General features: G+C 43.2%; 1 protein-coding gene across 1 annotated transcript in view; it reads right to left on the bottom strand.

The window, feature by feature from the left end:
- Nucleotides 1–19,378, bottom strand: part of FREM2 (FRAS1 related extracellular matrix 2) — a 138,791-nt gene that overhangs the window by 31,153 nt on the left and 88,260 nt on the right. Inside the window, exons 7-9 of the mRNA XM_037012052.2 lie at nt 8,506–8,655; nt 6,605–6,814; nt 5,504–5,701 (exon numbers count right to left, since the gene is read on the bottom strand). Of these exons, the coding sequence (XP_036867947.2) occupies nt 5,504–5,701; nt 6,605–6,814; nt 8,506–8,655 (558 nt within the window). The remainder of the gene's footprint in view (nt 1–5,503; nt 5,702–6,604; nt 6,815–8,505; nt 8,656–19,378) is intronic.

Here is a 19,378-nt window from a genome sequence, read left to right as displayed (position 1 = left end):
TATATTGCTTTCGGCAGGATGGCCATTTTGACGATATTAATTCTTCCTAGCCATGAGCATGGGATGAGTTTCCATTTATTAGTGTCCCCTTTAATTTCTCTTAAGAGTGACTTGTAGTTTTCAGAGTATAAGTCTTTCACTTCCTTGGTTAGGTTTATTCCTAGGTATTTTATTCTTTTTGATGCAATGGTGAATGGAATTGTTTTCCTGATTTCTCTTTCTATTGATTCGTTGTTAGTGTATAGGAAAGCTACAGATTTCTGTGTGTTGATTTTGTATCCTGCAACTTTGCTGTATTCCGATATCAGTTCTAGTAGTTTTGGAGTGGAGTCTTTAGGGTTTTTTATGTACAGTATCATATCATCTGCAAATAGTGACAGTTTAACTTCTTCTTTACCAATCTGGATTCCTTGTATTTCTTTGTTTTGTCTGATTGCCGTGGCTAGGACCTCCAGTACTATGTTAAATAACAGTGGGGAGAGTGGGCATCCCTGTCTGGTTCCCGATCTCAGTGGAAATGCTTTCAGCTTCTCGCTGTTCAGTATAATGCTGGCTGTGGGTTTATCATATATGGCCTTTATTATGTTGAGGTACTTGCCCTCTATTCCCATTTTGCTGAGAGTTTTTATCATGAATGGATGTTGAATTTTGTCAAATGCTTTTTCAGCATCTATGGAGATGATCATGTGGTTTTTGTCTTTCTTTTTGTTGATGTGGTGGATGATGTTGATGGATTTTCGAATGTTGTACCATCCTTGCATCCCTGGGATGAACCCCACTTGGTCATGGTGTATGATCCTTTTGATATACTGTTGAATTCTGTTTGCTAATATTTTATTGAGTATTTTTGCATCTACGTTCATCAGGGATATTGGTCTGTAATTTTCTTTTTTGGTGGGGTCTTTGCCTGGTTTTGGTATTAGGGTGATGTTGGCTTCATAGAATGAGTTTGGGAGTATTCCCTCTTCTTCTATTTTGTGGAACACTTTAAGGAGAATGGGTATTATGTCTTCTCTGTGTGTCTGATAAAATTCCGAGGTAAATCCGTCCGGCCCCGGGGTTTTGTTCTTGGGTAGTTTTTTGATTACTGTTTCAATTTCTTTGCTTGTAATTGGTTTGTTTAACTTTTGTGTTTCTTCCTTGGTCAGTCTTGGGAGGTTGTATTTTTCTAGGAAGTTGTCCATTTCTTCTAGGTTTTCCAGCTTGTTGGCATATAGGTTTTCATAGTAGTCTTTAATAATTCTTTGTATTTCTGTGGAGTCTGTCGTGATTTTTCCATTCTCATTTCTGATTATGTTGATTTGTGTTGACTCTCTTTTTCTCTTAATAAGTTGGGCTAGAGGCTTATCTATTTTGTTTATTTTCTCAAAGAACCAGCTCTTGGTTTCGTTGATTTTTGCTATTGTTTTATTCTTCTCAATTTTGTTTATTTCTTCTCTGATCTTTATTATGTCCCTCCTTCTGCTGACTTTAGGCCTCATTTGTTCTTCTTTTTCCAGTTTTAATAATTGTGATGTTAGACTATTCATTTGGGATTGTTCTTCCTTCTTCAAGTGTGCCTGGATTGCTATATACTTTCCTCTTAAGACTGCTTTCGCTGCATCCCACAGAAGTTGGGGCTTAGTGTTGTTGTTGTCATTTGTTTCTATATATTCCTTGATCTCTATTTTGATTTGTTCATTGATCCATTGATTATTTAGTAGCATGTTGTTAAGCCTCCATGTGTTTGTGAGCCTTTTTGTTTTCTTTGTAGAATTTATTTCTACTTTCATACCTTTGTGGTCTGAAAAATTGGTTGGTAGAATTTCAATATTGTGGAATTTACTGAGGCTCTTTTTGTGAGCTAGTATGTGGTCTATTCTAGAGAATGTTCCATGTGCACTTGAGAAGAATGTATATCCTGTTGCTTTTGGATGTAAAGTTCTATAGATGTCTATTAGGTCCATCTGTTCTAGTGTGTTGTTCAGTGCCTGTGTGTCTTTACTTATTTTCTGCCCGGTGGATCTATCCTTTGGGGTGAGTGGTGTGTTGAAGTCTCCTACAATGAATGCATTGCAGTCTATTTCCCTCTTTAGTTCTGTTAGTATTTGCTTCACATATGCTGGTGCTCCTGTATTGGGTGCATATATATTTAGAATGGTTATATCCTCTTGTTGGACTAAGCCCTTTATCATTATGTAGTGGCCTTCTTTATCTCTTGTTACTTTCTTTGTTTTGAAGTCTATTTTGTCTGATATTAGTACTGCAACCCCTGCTTTCTTCTCACTGTTGTTTGCCTGAAATATGTTTTTCCATCCCTTGACTTTTAGTCTATGCTTATCTTTGGGTTTAAGGTGAGTTTCTTGTAAGCAGCATATAGATGGGTCTTGCTTTTTTATCCATTCTATTACTCTATGTCTTTTGATTGGTGCATTAAGTCCATTTACATTTAGGGTGACTATTGAAAGATATGTACTTATTGCCATTGCAGGCTTTAGATTCGTGGTTACCAAAGGTTCAAGGTTAGCTTCTTTAGTATCTTACTGCCTAACTTAGCTCGCTTATTGAGCTGTTATATACACTGTCTGGAGAGTCTTTTCTTCTCTCCCTTCTTATTCCTCCTCCTCCCTTCTTCATATGTTGTGTGTTTTGTTCTGTGCTCTTTTTAGGGGTGCTCCCATCTAGAGCAGTCCCTGTAGGATGCCCTGTAGAGGTGGTTTGTGGGAAGCAAATTCCCTCAGCTTTTGCTTGTCTGGGAATTGTTTGATCCCACCATCATATTTAAATGATAGTCGTGCTGGATACAGTATCCTTGGTTCAAGGCCCTTCTGTTTCATTGCATTAAGTATATCATGCCATTCTCTTCTGGCCTGTAGGGTTTCTGTTGAGAAGTCTGATGTTAGCCTGATTGGTTTTCCTTTATAGGTGACCTTTTTCTCTCTAGCTGCCTTTAAAACTCTTTCCTTGTCCTTGATCCTTGCCATTTTAATTATTATGTGTCTTGGTGTTGTCCTCCTTGGATCCTTTCTGTTGGGGGTTCTGTATAATTCCATGGTCTGTTCGATTATTTCCTCCCCCAGTTTGGGGAAGTTTTCAGCAATTATTTCTTCAAAGACACTTTCTATCCCTTTTCCTCTTTCTTCCTCTTCTGGTATCCCTATAATACGAATGTTTTTCCTTTTGTATTGGTCACATATTTCTCTTAGTGTTGTTTCATTCCTGGAGATCCTTTTATCTCTCTCTATGTCAGCTTCTATACGTTCCTGTTCTCTGGCTTCTATTCCTTCAATGGCCTCTTGCATCTTATCCATTCTGCTTATAAATCCTTCCAGGGATTGTTTCACTTCTGTGATCTCTTTCCTGACATCTGTGATCTCCTTCCGGACTTCATCCCACTGCTCTTGCATTTTTCTCTGCATCTCATCCCACTGCTCTTGCATTTTTCTCTGCATCTCATCCCATTGCTCTTGCATTTTTTTCTGCATCTCTGTCAGCATGTTCATGATTTTTATTTTGAATTCTTTTTCAGGAGGACTAGTTAGGTCTGTCTCCTTCTCAGGTGTTGTCTCTGTGATCTTTGTCTGCCTGTAGTTTTGCCTTTTCATGGTGATAGAGATAGTCTGCAGAGCTGGTACAAGTGACCGCTGGAAGAGCTTCCCTTCTTGTTGGTTTGTAGCCTTTTCCTGGGAGAATAGCGACCTCTAGTGGCTTGTGCTGGGCAGCTGTGCGCAGACAGGGCTTCTGCTTCCTGCCCAGTTGCTTTGGGGTTTATCTCCACTGTTGCTGTGGGCTTGGCCTGGCTGGGGCTGTTCCTCCAAAATGGTGGAGCCCCGTTAGAGGGGGAGCAGCCAGGAGACTATTTATCTCCGTAAGGGGCCTCTGTGCTCCCTGCTGCCCAGGGGGTTAGAGTGCCCAGAGATCCCCAGATTCCCTGCTTCTGGTCTAAGTGACCTGTCCTGCCCCTTTAAGATTTCCAAAAAGCACTCTCCAAACCAAAACAACAACAGCAACAATGAGAGAGGGAACAGAAAGGAAAAAAAAAAGAAAAAACACGCGATTTTTTTTTTTTTTTTCCTCAGGTGCCGGTCCCAGGCACCCGTGCACTGGTCCTGCTGCCCTGTCTCCCTAGCACCAGGGTCCCTGTCCTTTCAAGGCTTCCAAAAAGCACCCACCCACCGGTCCCGCAGGGAAGGAACGCTCAATATTCTTTGTCCTCAGGCACTGGTCCCACGCACCCGCTCACCAGTCCTGCCGCCCTGCCTCCCTAGCACCGGGGTCCCTGTCCCTTCAAGGCTTCCAAAAAGCACTTGGCAAAAAGAGAGAAAAAAAAGGGGAAAAACGCGCGATTTCTTCTGTCCTCAGGTGCTGGTCTCAGGCACCCACCCACCGGTCCCACAGGGAAAAATGCGGGATATTCTTTGTCCTCAGGTGCCGGTCCCAGGCACCCGCTCACCAGTCCCGCCGCCCTGCCTCCCTAGCACCGGGGTCCCTGTCCCTTTTAGGCTTCCAAAAAGCACTCGCAGAAAAGAGAAAAAAAAAAGGGGAAAAACGCGCGATTTCCTCTGTCCTCAAGTGCCGGTCTCAGGCACCCGCCCACCGGTCCCGCAGGGAAAAACGGGGGATATTCTTTGTCCTCAGGCGCCGGTCCCAGCCACCCGCTCACCAGTCCCGCCACCGTGCCTCCCTAGCACTGGGGTCCCCGTCCCTTCAAGGCTTCCAAAAAGCGCTTGCCAAAAAGAGAAAAAAAAAAAAGGGGGAAAAACGCGCGACCTCCTCCGTCCTCAGGCACCGGTCTCAGGCACCCGCCCCCAGGTCTCGCAGGGAGAAACGCGGGATATTCTTTGTCCTCCGGCGCTGTTCCCAGGCACCTCCTCACCAGTCCCGCCACCCTGCCTCCCCAGCAACGGGGGCCCGTCCCTCTAAGGCTTCCAAAAAGCGCTCGCCAAAAAAAAAAACTGCTCCGGTTTCTCTCCACCCGCCGGGAGCCGGGGGGAGGGGCGCTCGGGTCCCGCCGGGCTGGGGCTTGTATCTTACCCCCTTCACAAGGCACTGGGTTCTTGCAGGTGTGGATGTGGTCTGGATGTTGTCCTGTGTCCTGTGGTCTCTATTTTAGGAAGATTTTTCTTTGTTATATTTTCATAGCTCTATGTGTTTTTGGGAGGAGATTTCCACTGCTCTACTCACGCCGCCATCTTCCACAGTGCCCATTTATTTCCTTTTACTTCTGTCATTTGAATACTGTCTCCCGGCACTGTGAGATCTATGCATCTGATATGCCTTGTCCACCAAATAAATTTTGAATAGATAATATAACACATCACTGGAACGAATCAAAAACTGATGCAGAAACCCGAAAGACAAGCATTCCGCCTGTTACAACCTACCGCACCTTATCATCATTCAGTGCATGTAAAACCATGTCATAAGCTTATTGAAATCAAGGATTTGTATGTCTCTGAATGTACTTCTCACCCAGAACTTAGCTTCCTCAACCTCCAGATGAAAATTTCAAACTCATACCTACCAGGGAGGAACGTGATGGTGGAGATATCTGTGTTTGGGCGTTCTTCAAAGTCCATCATGACTTGGGCAGACCCCTGCCGGGTATAGCACCTCACCGAAGACCTGTACTGGACATCGCCGCTCCTGTGGACCATTGCAACGATCTGCCCATCATTTTCATTGCCAGTATATACTCGTTCTCTGAACTGCATCTTAGGCACTGCAAAAACCAATACCCATATGCATCAGACTGAACAAAAAATTCCCTGATGGAAAATGGCATTTCAGAAAACATGGTTCAGAGGAAAGAAAAATGGAACAGAAGTGAGAATCAGATCTGTCTCCATTTGGTCATTTGCCAATATTTTGGTCTTGAGCAACTTTTAGGTGTTTTGATTTTCTTCTCTTCAAAATTTTTGCCCTGTCTATCTTGTGGAACAGGGAGATGCAACAAAGTGATAAGAAGTGGATAAAACCAGAAACTTAAAAAATCTGTATTCGTATGTGTCACTTCACCAGGAGCTTTTCAGAACTTCCGAATGATACGAGTAACACTAAATATTGTGCACATAATTACAAGCATAGTTTATCAGACCATGTTGGAAAAACTGACAATGACTATAGTATTACATAATTTTAAGGCGATACCTCTTCTGGGTCCAATAAATACAAGTCTCACCGATAATAGGTCAGACTCCTCCAAGCAATAAGATCACTGTGGCTGAAAAGTATTCAGACTTCTCTTGTGACGTGTCAGAGAGCCCCGCCAGGTGTCCGGCAGCTACTTGACTTAGAACAATGTTTTTGGCACCTAATTAGGGGAATTTCAGGAGTGTCTGGGTGTGAGGGGATGACCAAAAACGTCTTGTGCTGAGAAACAGAAACAGACCATTGACATACTGACTGTGTACGCAACCCCAGAATGATACACAACCATGATATTCACAGTCTCACTTACTGTTTTTTATTTGAGAGGGATACTAAGAGTTTTCTTCTGAGACTAATTCTGTCAAAATAATCAGGAGGAGAAAGGAAGATAGGGTCAGCCAGCCACTGTTGCAGGTCGAACTGCGTTCCTTTCAAATTCATTTCGATTCGTTATTGTCGATTAATAAACACTCACAATCTGAGACAGAATCATTTATGGACACCGTGGCTCTGCTGGGCTCGCCAAGGGCAGCATTCACAGGCATGCGAAGAATCAGCTCAAACTTCTCCACCCCTTCCAGCAGCGGCCGCCCAAGGTCATCCAGGATGGTCACCCGGACACTCTGCATGGTGACTCCAGGCGCAAAATCTAAATTACGACTGACGCCCACATAGTCTGTTCCAGCTATAAGAGTAACAAAAGTTACTGAGGTGGGGGCTGACTAAATGTAAACAAAACTACCAGAGGCAGACCATGCAGATTTATGCACAGTTTTTTTTAAACGATATAGAGAGAAGACCAGCCTAACATTACAGACAGGTACATGTGATGAAATGCAAAAGATTAGTAGGTCTGGCCTTGGCTTTGTCTATGTCTAATGAGTTATTTTAGCTTTCGGCCTTATACTTTCCCCATCTTTATTTTGGAATTCTCAAATGGAGCTGATAAAAGATCAGGTCTTTCATTAGCTGATCTTTTAATAATCAGCATATCAATCATATACAGGATTATCATAAATCACATTTGAAAGATACACATTCAGGTTTTGTTACATTGTTAAATATCTGTATTTGTCTTGGGGAGCCACTCCAGAGCTTCCCGTTCAGGTGTGTGCTGCCTGTTGATTAAAGCAGCACCCACGGATACAAGCTTTGGTCCCACAAGCTGCACCCACACTCACCCCGGGCAGGGGTGAGCCTTTATTCTCAAAGACCCGTTTGGTCTTCGGCTTATTATTTTTCAGACCATGTGGTAGGTACCTAGCGCTGAGCATCTCCATTTAAGTCTAAAGTAGGTAAAAACAAAACTGTCTTAAATTTTAGGTTCCACATCCATGAAGACTGGGGGTAGGGGTGGTAGTTCAGTATCATGGCGCCTTTGTGCTCACGCCTTCTGCTCTAATCGCTGTCATTTTATATCTGCTGTACCTCTGCATACGCAACTGTGAGTGTATCTGTCTTTAATTCATTTTTAAATATCCCTGACTGAATCTCTGTGTGGTTCCTTTTGTATTTTTCTTTTCCTCCATTCTTGCCCTTTATTCTCATCTCTCTCTGATTAGAATTTTTGCTTAAAATATGACTCATTTGGCTAAACAAATGTTTACTGGACACCTACTAAGCTGGTTCCACTGCGTTAAAAAAGTATAGACTTAAGTGTGGCTTTTAAAACGGCATGGCCGCTGCTTGCTTCAGGTGACCAAGGTGAGGTGTGTGTACGATGTACATGTGTGTGTACATGAAAAAGGGAAAAGGTTATATTATTGGTCATTTAGAAGAAAAAAAGAAGGAAATTTCTAGTCCTATGCTTGCCTTACACTCTATGGTATAAATCTTGGATATATGATATTATATCTTGGAAGATACAAATTCCAGAATAAAAGGCAAGCAAATACCAGACCAGACAGCTTGTGCCATGAAGTGTGGAAAAAGTCTTTCGGACCTGAAGCATCTTGGGGACATTTGGTAAAACTGAGGGGACAGCCAAGTTGGAGATGCGCATCTGCCTGACACTTAACTGTCCTTAGAGTTTTGTGAGAATGGCCGCCATGACTCTTCTCGTTGTGTATATGACATCATAATATACAACATTTGCCAAATGTAGAAAACCAATTCATACAAACACAGGCATTAGAATGCAGAGTCCCTGACTTACGCTTTATAACTTAGCCTCTGATACGTGGCCTTTAAATGCATTCTCTTACAGTAATAAGTAGAACCTAGACTTACCCACCACATAGCAATACTTTCAGGAAAAGTTCCAATCAAGCAGACTGCCTCAGAAGGAGCAAAGTATTTTAGCTTTAGAGTATTTTGTGTCATGGTAAGTTGAAAACTGCAGTATGACTAAAAGAGCTGATGGGGGGAACTGCTCACCATCGGCAGAGGGTGGGTCTGTTTTCCGGGACCTCACGGTGACACCGGAGGAGGTGGACAGGTCGGTGCCTGTCCTCCACACCCGCACTTCCACGTAGCCGGCGCTCTCGTCCACGGAGTACCGTGCATCCCCGAAGTAGAAGACGGGTTCTGTTAAGAATGAAACAGAAACCATTTCTATTATGTGGAATTTTCCCCCTCAAACTCCACTGATGTAACTCCAGAGAAGAGTTAGCTTCATCATACTGACTTCCTTATATCACCGAATTTTTTCCTTCCAGCAAGATAACATCTCTTTAATCTGTAGATTTATGTAGTTTTCAGGTCAAAATGCCACTGTTGAAATGAAAAATACTTAGAGTGCCCGAATGGAACATTCTCATCTGGAGGCAGGAATTAACTTCGTTGCTCCGTATGTGGGATTATAAATGGCTTCTAAAGGCCCTTTTGGAAAATTTAGCCGGTAAAATAGCACCAAAATGAAATAAAAGACATAAGAATGAAATGTTATGAGTTTCCCAGACTGCTCATTTTGTCATCTCCTGCTGAGTCTTCACTCTGGGGACTATTTGCACCACATCTTCCAGTCCTTTCGATTTGGCCTTAATCCAGCATATTTGGGCCTGGTAAAAGCACTGCAGACCTAGCACCTATGGGCAGCAGCCTGAATATACATGGTTAGCAGCCCCAAAGAGCTAGGGGGAGACCAGGACATATGCCTGCAGGCTGCCTGCATCGCTTGGCGGTGCCCTTTACCAGCTGAAGTTCCACGATAGAAATACTCCTGCACCAAGAGGCTTACATGGGTGTTAAACACATATGAAAATGAGGTGACTTCGTTCAATCAAGCAGGACACCTGCTGTGGAGACCTGGTTTCCTTCCCAGCGTTGGTGATGAGTTGACTGGCTCATCGTTCCCTGTCTTAGTCCACCCGGACCAGTAGGTTTTCTTGGGAGACAGCTGCTGGAAGTTGGAGGTATAGCAGATACACAACTAACGAGCAAAACTAAGAGAGAATCTGTGGGCTGGCTTTAAAAAATGATTTACTTCAAAATATTTACAGGCTCATAGAAGTTGCAGAAATAGTGTATAGAGAACATACTTTTCCCATTGCGAGTTTATTTTGCAAGCAACCTTTAACAAAGATAGATTGATTGGTTGCATACACTCCTTTGACTTGAGACATCTCAGTCATCTGTGTCTGGTTTGACAAGTCTCACAGGGACTGAGTCTAAAGGGTTATGCAAGTCACACGAATGGGCCTGGAAACACAAGGCCATTAACGAGATGACCATCATGTTCCAGAACATCCCGCTGAACCACCAAATCTACAAAATCAAACAGCACTCTATGATCATGACTCACGACCAAAGGAAATCCTTTCTGTGCCCTGGTCAAGGTGGGTAAATACTCTTTATTTTCTCATCTCAAATTACCTTTACGAAAACTGGAAAACTGTGTTTTCTTTGTTTCTTTACTCGCAGGGGCATGACAAAGAGCCCCCGCACTCTCGCATAATACACAGCAACCTTGAAATGTTGTGTGTTTCGTTTCACAGATGACCCATCTGCATACAGCGTATTTCACCTCTTTCCCACTTGGATGATTCTAGGACACGTGAGCATATGTGTGCAGATGAAGGTGCTGTCTTACTGACCTCAGTCGAGGCAGACCTCCAAAGCAAGCCAATACATTCCTCACATTTCTCAGGCCCATGTAGGGGGCAAAGGTTAAGACAGAGCCCTGAAGGTGTTTATTCAGAGCAGACGGCCAGTGCAGGCCCATCTGTATGTTTTAAAAGGCTTTTGGCAATTATTATGGGGGCTCATCGGCCCCAGCATCTAACAGATGATCTCGGTGCCTGTTCACATTCCTGGAAGGCTGCGTCATCATACAAGTTAGGTTTCTGAGTGATGGGACGAAGCTGTGAGGTGCAGTAAGGAGGACCCTCCCTCCCCCGACCTCCCTAATTCTCACAGACACAGACCCGAAGGGCAGCTGGATGACGTCATGTGCGTGCACATGACCATCAAACACCAACCGAGCCTCATGTCAGAGGCAAGACTGTGTTCTGCCTGAATGTGTGTCGGGCTCATTTTGCCAACTAGATGGTTGTTATCATGTTAGAGCTTAATGAGCAGTTCATAGAAGAAGAAAAAGAGGGGGGTCCCATGTAGTACTCTGAAAATTTTTATCCAAGTTCCCATTCAGACTAAAGATTAACAGTAATAGTCCCCATATATAGAACATTCACTGTGTGTCTGACATACGCTTTATGTGCATGTGTATCTGTGCATGTGTGTGTGTCAGAGGGAGAGAAGGAGAGAGAGATGGGAGGGTGTAGCATATGTAACAAAGGAATAAATAGTAAGACATATGAATGATGCAAACAGTGTTACCACATTGCCTATGATGTTACCTCCAGCAGAAAGAGCAGGAATGGAAAAACAGTTTTAATCCTAAATCTCTTGATTTTACTTCAGCAGCTAATAGAAGGTATTAGAAAATACATTTATTTCCTTGCAGTGAAGTTTTGAAAACCAGTCTATGTAAGTTATTTACGGAATTTCTCTCTCTCTCTGTGTTCCATTCCTGATGACTGGAAAAACTGCTCTGTTAATCAATTCTGGTCACTGTGGTTAAAGTATAAAGTGATTAATTATGATAAGAATAAAATACAATTCAGTAGTTTTTATAAGAAAAAGAATTCTTGTTAACTCAATGGTTTCTTATGCCATGCATGAAAACAAATGGTTAGATACTAGCATCCTCTACATCTTTTCAATGTAGATGAATAAGAACTGCAAAGAATAATCATTATTATTTCAATTTCTCAATACCATGTCAAAAATCTCTAAAATACTATGTACAATTGTTCCCATTTAAACAGAATCTTGTATAATATGAATAAGTTGAAAGTCCTTCAAGCAGTGAATTGAGTTTTAGACCATCAGTCAAGCGGCAAGATGTTCCTGGAACATTTTGATGGGAAGGTAATAAGTGAGAGAAAGGAGGAAACAGAAAAATGAGACTGTCAACAGCTGAAGGATACCTCTGCAAAACGCAGAAGAATTACTTATTCTGGCAAATTATAATTTAGGTGTAAGATTTTAACTCACTTCTCTTTGGTAACATGTTTGTTTGTATTTATCTAGGAGCTTGGTTTCTCTTGAAAGTTAAGTAAACTGTAGACCTCTGTCTATTAGTTTTGTTACTACCCATGTGACAAATTCAAATAAATTAGGAAAAGCCGATTTGATTCTGTGATCAAATCTTAAATATGCACTGTGCTTGTAAGTTCATTCTCTTCATAGGGAAAACAGTGATATTAGTGCCCAGATGAGAGACTGGTCAGATGAAGCCACATACCCCGCAGCCTGCACCCACAAAGGGTCATGGGCCACTCCCAGATGACACCCCAGAATGCAGGTGTATTCCCTCTGAGGACGAAAGATAGGTTATGTCCAAGTGTGTGGACTGTGCAACGGAGGTTCTAAACTGGCCTCGTGAGGTCGTGCGAAGCTTGTAAGGGAAGCAGCTCGAGTCCCCGCATCCGTTGGAGCAAAGGGCACAGACCAGCCCTGACTACAGAAAAGTCTGTCTCAGCTCCCTGAACACTAATGCGCTTTCCCGACAAGCAGCACAGAGAGGGTAGCTGCAAACATAGTTGACGATGGGGCTTGGCAAGCCACAGAAGGGACACAGTGCAACGAAGACAAAGGGAAAATAAAGTCTATTCCCACAGGGTAGAGTAAACTTTTTCCCCTAAGTCTGCAGTGTCTAGATTGATGTTTACAATTGCACCATGTCTCCTGAGATGAGAGGAAGAGGCGCGCAGTAATTGCTATCTGGAGCCAAACCTTGTTTGCTCACGTGGACGCGGTCCATCAGCCGAGTAGCTCTGCAGCTCTAACTAACGGGTTTGCTTAGAAGGGAGTGAAATCGCAGCTTTCCTGCCGTCTTTTGGTCCAGTCCTGAGATAATGACACAAAGGACGCCCCCCAGGCTGCCTTTCCAGCTCAGTTTCTCCTCTGAGCTTCAGACCGTGGTATCCACCTGCCTGCTCGGCCCTGGCCGTGTGCACCTCAGGGGAGCTTCTCGCCGGCAGCGTGGGCAGGGTCGCCTCCAGGGCCGCCCCTGGGGTCTGTCTCACTGCCGCCCCCTCGCAGCAACCAGCGCCCCCTGCCATTCAAATGCCCCCAACAGCCACTTACCCCGATCCTCACGGAGAGGCCACCCCAACCCCGTCCCATGGTGGGAATCCCTCCCAATGCTCCTCAGCCCCTAGGATGGCCCGCAAACTCCTTAGCATGGGTGACAAGACACCGAAACATCTGTTTGAACTTCAACCCTCCTTCTAGCCCCTTTCCACTTAGTGGTCCAGTGTCCCGAGTGGCCTCACGCGTGGGCCTTCGTGAATCTGCCACCCCAGGGCCACAGGTCAGGACCTTCCCTCCTCAGCCTCAGGGCCACCCGGCTCCTTTCAGCCTCCCTGGCCAGCAGCCACCTGCGCCCGGGGCCGCCGCAGCCCCCACCCTCTGCACAGCCCCCGGGCTGGTCCCTCGCCGGCTCCGAGGTCTCTTGGGGGAGCTACTTTCCCCCCGGGGCTCCCAGCACGGCGCCATCCATGCCCGGCAGAGGCGCACCATTACTATCTGCGGAGTGGGTGCATACCAGCTACAACAGGGTCACTTATTTGTCAGGACAGTGAACGCGTACGTCCTCGGGGTGGGCGAACACACTTAGCCCGAGGCCGCGGGAGTCAGAGGCCACCAGAGGAGGGGCACGTGGCTGTCTGTGCAGTGAAATGACTTTGCAGGACGTCTCTCTGCAGCCGCAGGAGGCCCGCGGGGGAAGGGCGCCGAATCACCAAGGTGGATGGATGTACATTAGAATCGCCCAAGGACACTGCGGAGGTGTGTAATTGATGGTGGGTCTCACCTCCGGTGTATGGAACCAGAATTTCCAGGGGGTGCCTCTAGGCGCCAGTGTTTTTCTTTTTCATTTCTGTTTTTCAATAGATTGTATTTTTTAGAGCAGTTTTTGGTTCATAGCAAAATTGAGCAGAAGGAACCAAGATTTCCATATGCCCCCTGCCTCCACGCATGCACACATGAGTGTTCTTTAAAACCTCTACAGGCGTCAGCGTTCTGCATGCTGTTTTAGTCATTTCAGTGTTTTTCACAGATACAACTAACGCTAGATACCACATTACTCATTTTGAATTCAAACCCTACTTCATCCTCCCGACCTCCCCAGGAGGTATGAACCAAATTAATCTTGTTTCCACAGATAAGGAAACCGAGATGGTCGTCCGAAGTCAAGTGTCAGGGAGACGGTGGACTAGGGATCTAACAGGATAAAGCCTCTTCCCCTAACTAAGCTAACTAACCTTAAACTCTGCAAGAAAGCTGTCCTAACACAAACACATTTCACAACGGACATGCTTTTTATCCAGCAATTCAATATATGGGTGTTTATCACGTAGAAACGCTAACATAAGCAGACACAGATACATACATCAGAGTGTTTATTGTACTTTGTTTGTATCATGGCACAACTGGAAGCAGGCCCAGAACCTATCAGAAGGGGGCTGGTTAAATTACAGCCCATTTATAAAATGAAACACCAGGTTAAGAAGTTTGAAGCTGACTTTTTCTTTCTTTACTTTATTATTTTTTTTAAGATAAAAAGCAGGTGGAGACATTGATGTCTGGCTCAAGCAGCTTTATGATCTTGTACCTTCTACTCTCCACTTGGCTTCAGCAGCAGCAATGAGAGATTAAAACTTAAAGGTAAAATGCCATTTGTGTTGAGTAGCTTTGAAGATTTTCCCATTTATTGTTAACATACATGATAAGGAAAGGGGGAGCTATGCTCAAAACAAGATAAACATCTCTGTGAACTAAGACTGTAACAAAACACCACGGCAGTGAGCAGGGCCAACGGGCTTCTGCGGGCCTCTTAAGTCTGAGACAGGTTGTGGATCAACTTTTGAATCATAGAAGCCAAACAAAAACATAATTCAAGAGTGAGAGCAAAGGAGAGATATTTTCAGGCATCGAAGATAAAGAGGTTTTACTCACCTCCAGAGGCACCCTGAGAAATTGCTAAAAGCACAGAAAAAAAAAGTGAATTTAAAGGGAAGAACTGAGGATGCAAATAACTTTGGTGAGCATTGATAAAATGCATTGGTAAGCCCAGCTAACAATAGACTACAAGCATAAATAGCCATTGTAATTGATATCTTTCAGATCAATAACAGAAACAAAGACGGAGACAACAGTACGGACGTGGTAAGTCAGTCGTTGAGTGGGATCTGAAGTGTTTCAATGTCCTACTCGAGAGAGGAAGCTTTGGAGGCAGAGACCCAAGTATCTCAGCGGAAATCCAAAGAAGAACAGAAACCAGCAGAGAATAAAAAGAACAAAAGTTAAGGAAAACTTTCTTGATACAACAAGAAACCGTGAAGGAGGGAGAATAAGAAGAAAGAAGCCATATGCAGAAACTCCAATTAAAAAGCCCAAGCGTGGTACTGTGCTCAGAATAAATGCAAATGGATTAACTTTTCTTATTGAAAAGTTCGTTAAATTGGATTAAAACTCAAAATGACAAAAAAATTTATGAAAAACAGCTACGAACAAAACTACAGAAAAATAAGAAAAATATAAGAATGGAAGAAGTATATACTTTAGGCCAGGAGGGAAAAAGCAAGATTGTGTAGCAATATGAACAAGAGCCCAAATACAATTTAAAGCAAAGGTATGGGTAATGAGGACCTCTACGTAAGCGAAAGACAGTCCACCAAGATTATGTGATCATCTTACTTTGTATTAAAATATATAAAGCAAAAATTGGCAAGATTGCAGGAAAATATTGATGAATCTACAATTATTATGGGTTTTTTATTGTACAACTCTCAGAAAATGATAAATGCGGCAGAACAATTTAGTAAGAATATAAAAAAATATCACAACCTAAGCTTTGTCTAATATATGTACTTCCCTGCCCCCAAACAAAAGGCTAGTATCCAAATCAAATTCAAACCCTCATGAATCCGTAACAAAAATTCTAACAGCAAATGGAAAATTGGAGAATTGCATAAACATTCACGCCTCAGAAGAGGGAACTTCCATTGTTACATGCAAATAATCTTAAAACAGGACATTACTTAATACTCTCAAGATGCGTGAGGTCTAAATGGTTCGGCGATGTGAGAAAACAGACATTCTCAGATCTGCTGGTGGGCATGCAAACAGAGTCAGTCACTTCGGAGAGGTCTGGCCATATCTGGAGGACCTGAAGTTTTCCATCCAGCATGACCCACCAGTTCTGCCTTTAGGTAGATACCCCTAGAGAAGGTCTGCGCATGCACACCCAGAAACAATAGCAAATATGTTTAATGCAAGATTACTTATACGAGGGGAAAACACAAATCTCTGTCATTAGGGGAATGGATAATTAAAACTCATCTCCATGCATCCAGACAACCAGATCTTGAAAATACAATGCTGAATGGTACTAGTGGGGACTTACATCTTATGTCTAGTATTTGATTCCTTTAAAGTATCTGAAGCCTGTATGAGGAATGGTACCATTGGTTAATTTTGGACAGAGCGCATATTGCACTGTTATTATTTTTGCACATTCAATAAAAGATGTTTACATGGTAGTTACAGAATGATATGTATAAAATGATTCATTTTATTAAAATGTATGGATATATTATGGACACATAGAAAAATAAAAACAGTGTATGTCAAACTGGTAACTGATTATTTCCTAGGGATGGGATTACGAGGGAGTTTTACCTCCTTTTTCATACATTTCTTACATACATTAATTTGTCATACATTTAAGTTGTTTTTTTCAAGTACCACCTATTTACTTTTTAAACTAGAAAAAAATAAAGGAGAAAAAGAACTTCCTCTTATAAAGACCATATTTAAAAAATTAGGTTAAAATAATTTTGACTGGACCTTTCATGAGATTGGCCTCCTGTCTAGTCTTTAAAAATCATTTTCAAAATTCTTGCTGGGAAAACAAAGTTCAAATGTATATTTAAGGGGAAAGCTTAAGAGTCTATATCAGTTCAGTGGCATGTTTTGACGTGTCTTCTTGCCAACTATAATTTTCTCCAGGAGAATAAAGAAATGTCAGTACATGTTGAGAATGCTGATAATTTAAGGACTAAATCTTCCCAAGATTTCAGCTGAGAATACACGGCGAGCCCTTCTCCAAAAAGATAATGATATCAGAGATTCTGCTGTCAATCCAGTTTCACTACAAAACTCTGATTTTGTCTTTTTCAGCGTTAGTACAAGTTTAAAATAAAATTTAACTGTCACGGTCGTCGGAGCTGTCCACCACGCAGTAGCACCGGAAGCAGGCTTCGGGGCTGTTCTTTACTCCACAGATACTTGTTGAGCACCCTGCCTTGCAGGGGAGCGTTTTTAAAACTCCCTGTCTATGTTTCCATCCTCTATGGTATCACATCACATGATCGAGGGAGACTAAGGAAAAACTGGTTGTGATCCATGACTTGATTCCTCAACTCAATAGGATGCCATGTACAGTTTCCCAAACACCATTCGTTGTGGCCATCTTTTCCCAAGGCTGTCACAGATCTCTAATTGCAAGTCCCCGAGGAGTTTCCCCGAGGAGTTTCTAAAACAGATTCCTGGGGTCTTGCCCCAAATCAACGAATTAACATTCCAAGCACTCTCAGCTGCTCAGGTGACCCGCATGCATGCTGGAGTCTGAAATCACAGCTGATGGGGGAAGGGGAGCAAGCTGCAGGGACTGCACCTCGGACAGGAGCTGCAGGGCAGAGGCGTCCCAGAGCACAGGCTGAGCCTGCCGGCTGGGCTGGCTTCGGAGCAGTGAGGGGAGAGGCACCTGGGAGGGGAGGGGCAGGAGGAAAGGCGACAGCCGGGTCCCGGGTCAGGCAGTGGTGCGCCTCCAGGGTGGGCAGCCCAGGAGAGCACAGAAGACAAGCCCCAGGTGAGGGATGGAGCCCGCTGTGGCTGGGCAGGTGCTTGCATGGCTTGCCAGGAGCTACAGAGATGGGGAGGCAGTGTTAGGTGTTAAGCGACAGGTTCAGAACTTGATTTGCAGAAAGAGAGCAGGGGTGGACTGACCTCAGCAGGCAGAGACCAGAGGCAGCAGAGATCTCAGGAAACTGCAGTCAAGGGGCGAGTTCCTGAGGTCACGCTGGAAGGAGGGAAGGCTGAGAATTCAGAGGCGAGAAGTTTCAGAAACAAAGTGACAACGCTTGGTGATCCATCACGTGTGCAGGGTGATGTCAGTGGGTGATGGGGATGTCTGGCGTGGGCCACCTGGGCAGCTTTTTAATTGTGACGGATTCACATTGTCATTCTCCACGTATGGCCACCTGATTGCTCTGTTACACGATCCTGCTGCCTGGGTTCACTTGCCATTTTGTCAATACTCTTGTATGACAAATTTATTTAAAAATCTATGTGTCAGTATGCTCCACTCACATCTGTGGGTCTGTCTATTAGGGTGGATGAAAATTCCTAATTATTCTTTGTGGTTAAGGAGCCAGATAGATTCTCTAGATTTTCACAGAGATAATATATTTAATTGAATTTAATGTTATGAGCAGAATTATCTGGGAACACTAATGAAAGGAATCTATTTAGCCAACATCCTATCTATCTTAAAAGACAAAAGAGAAGTCCACAGCTGCAGAGAAACAACTTCTGAGAGTGAATCACTGATGGAAAGTAGCCAGATTGTTTGATGTGGACAAAATTATTTCTTCCCAAATCTGCGTATTTCATTTATACCTTTCAGCTGCCAGACATCGCTGACATGATTTGTTTAATTAAAAAAGCAATGAACTCCATACTTAGTAGGTGACATCCACACACTGAATATGAAATTTCAGAAAAGAATAGTGAATACATTTCATTAATGACTTCATTCCTGTACTAAACTACAGATGACAGCAGGCCCCCCCATGCTAGTTCCTGTGCTGTAGTGTCTGCATGTTTCTATGTTGTTAATAATAATGTTTGCCTTTTGTGAAAGACAAAAAAAAAGAGGAATGATGATAAGTGGTTGAGGTTTCCATAAGTTAATGAAAAAGTTTGATACAGTTCCTCCCAAAGTCAAGTAAGAAGGAATCTTAGGAAGGGTTAGTTTGCAATTGTGGCCTCATTTTGGGATGAGTCTCATACCATCAGAGGCTGTGTTGTCAGGGCCCCCCCACCCCCCGCCCCTCTCACCATCAACACCCCAGGTGTACTGTTGGGGCGTGGTGAGCCCCGCTCTGCTTCCCCTTCCGCAGTTAAGCAGCTTTTCTTCCTAAGGCTTCCTGGGTCGCACCCCTCACCGAATCACTTTCTAGCAGTATGGCCTCTAGTAAGTTGCCTAATTATGTTGGTATCATATGCAAAACTGGGGATAATGACAAGACCTCACAAGTGTGTGTGAAGACTGAATAAGAGAATATCCATAAAATGCTAAGAGCCATGACTCTCAAAAAATGTTAATCATTATTGTCATTGCATAATGCAGATACTTTCTAATCATGTTACATATCTTGTAACATTTAAACTAAATGTAATGATAAATACTAGGCATCCTGCATCTGTGAAAAAGGGTATTGTGTGGGGGAGAAAAAGATCTTCAAATAACCTAGATTCTCATCCATAGGGGATTGTTAAATATGTATCATCACACTGTGGACTGCTATGCAGTGTTGCAAAGAATTGGCTGGGTTTATATGCACTGACACAAAAAGCTTTTCATGATATGTGAAATAAGTTATAAAATAAGTTATAAAATAAGTTATATGAAATAAGTTTATAAAAAAGTAATATGTATGCTATGATCATCTAATAA

The sequence above is a fragment of the Manis javanica genome, chromosome 1 (assembly GCF_040802235.1).
Source record: "Manis javanica isolate MJ-LG chromosome 1, MJ_LKY, whole genome shotgun sequence".
NCBI classification, from domain to species: domain Eukaryota; kingdom Metazoa; phylum Chordata; class Mammalia; order Pholidota; family Manidae; genus Manis; species Manis javanica.
Note: the sequence above shows the minus strand (reverse complement) of the source record. Positions and strands in the feature narration are given on the sequence as shown.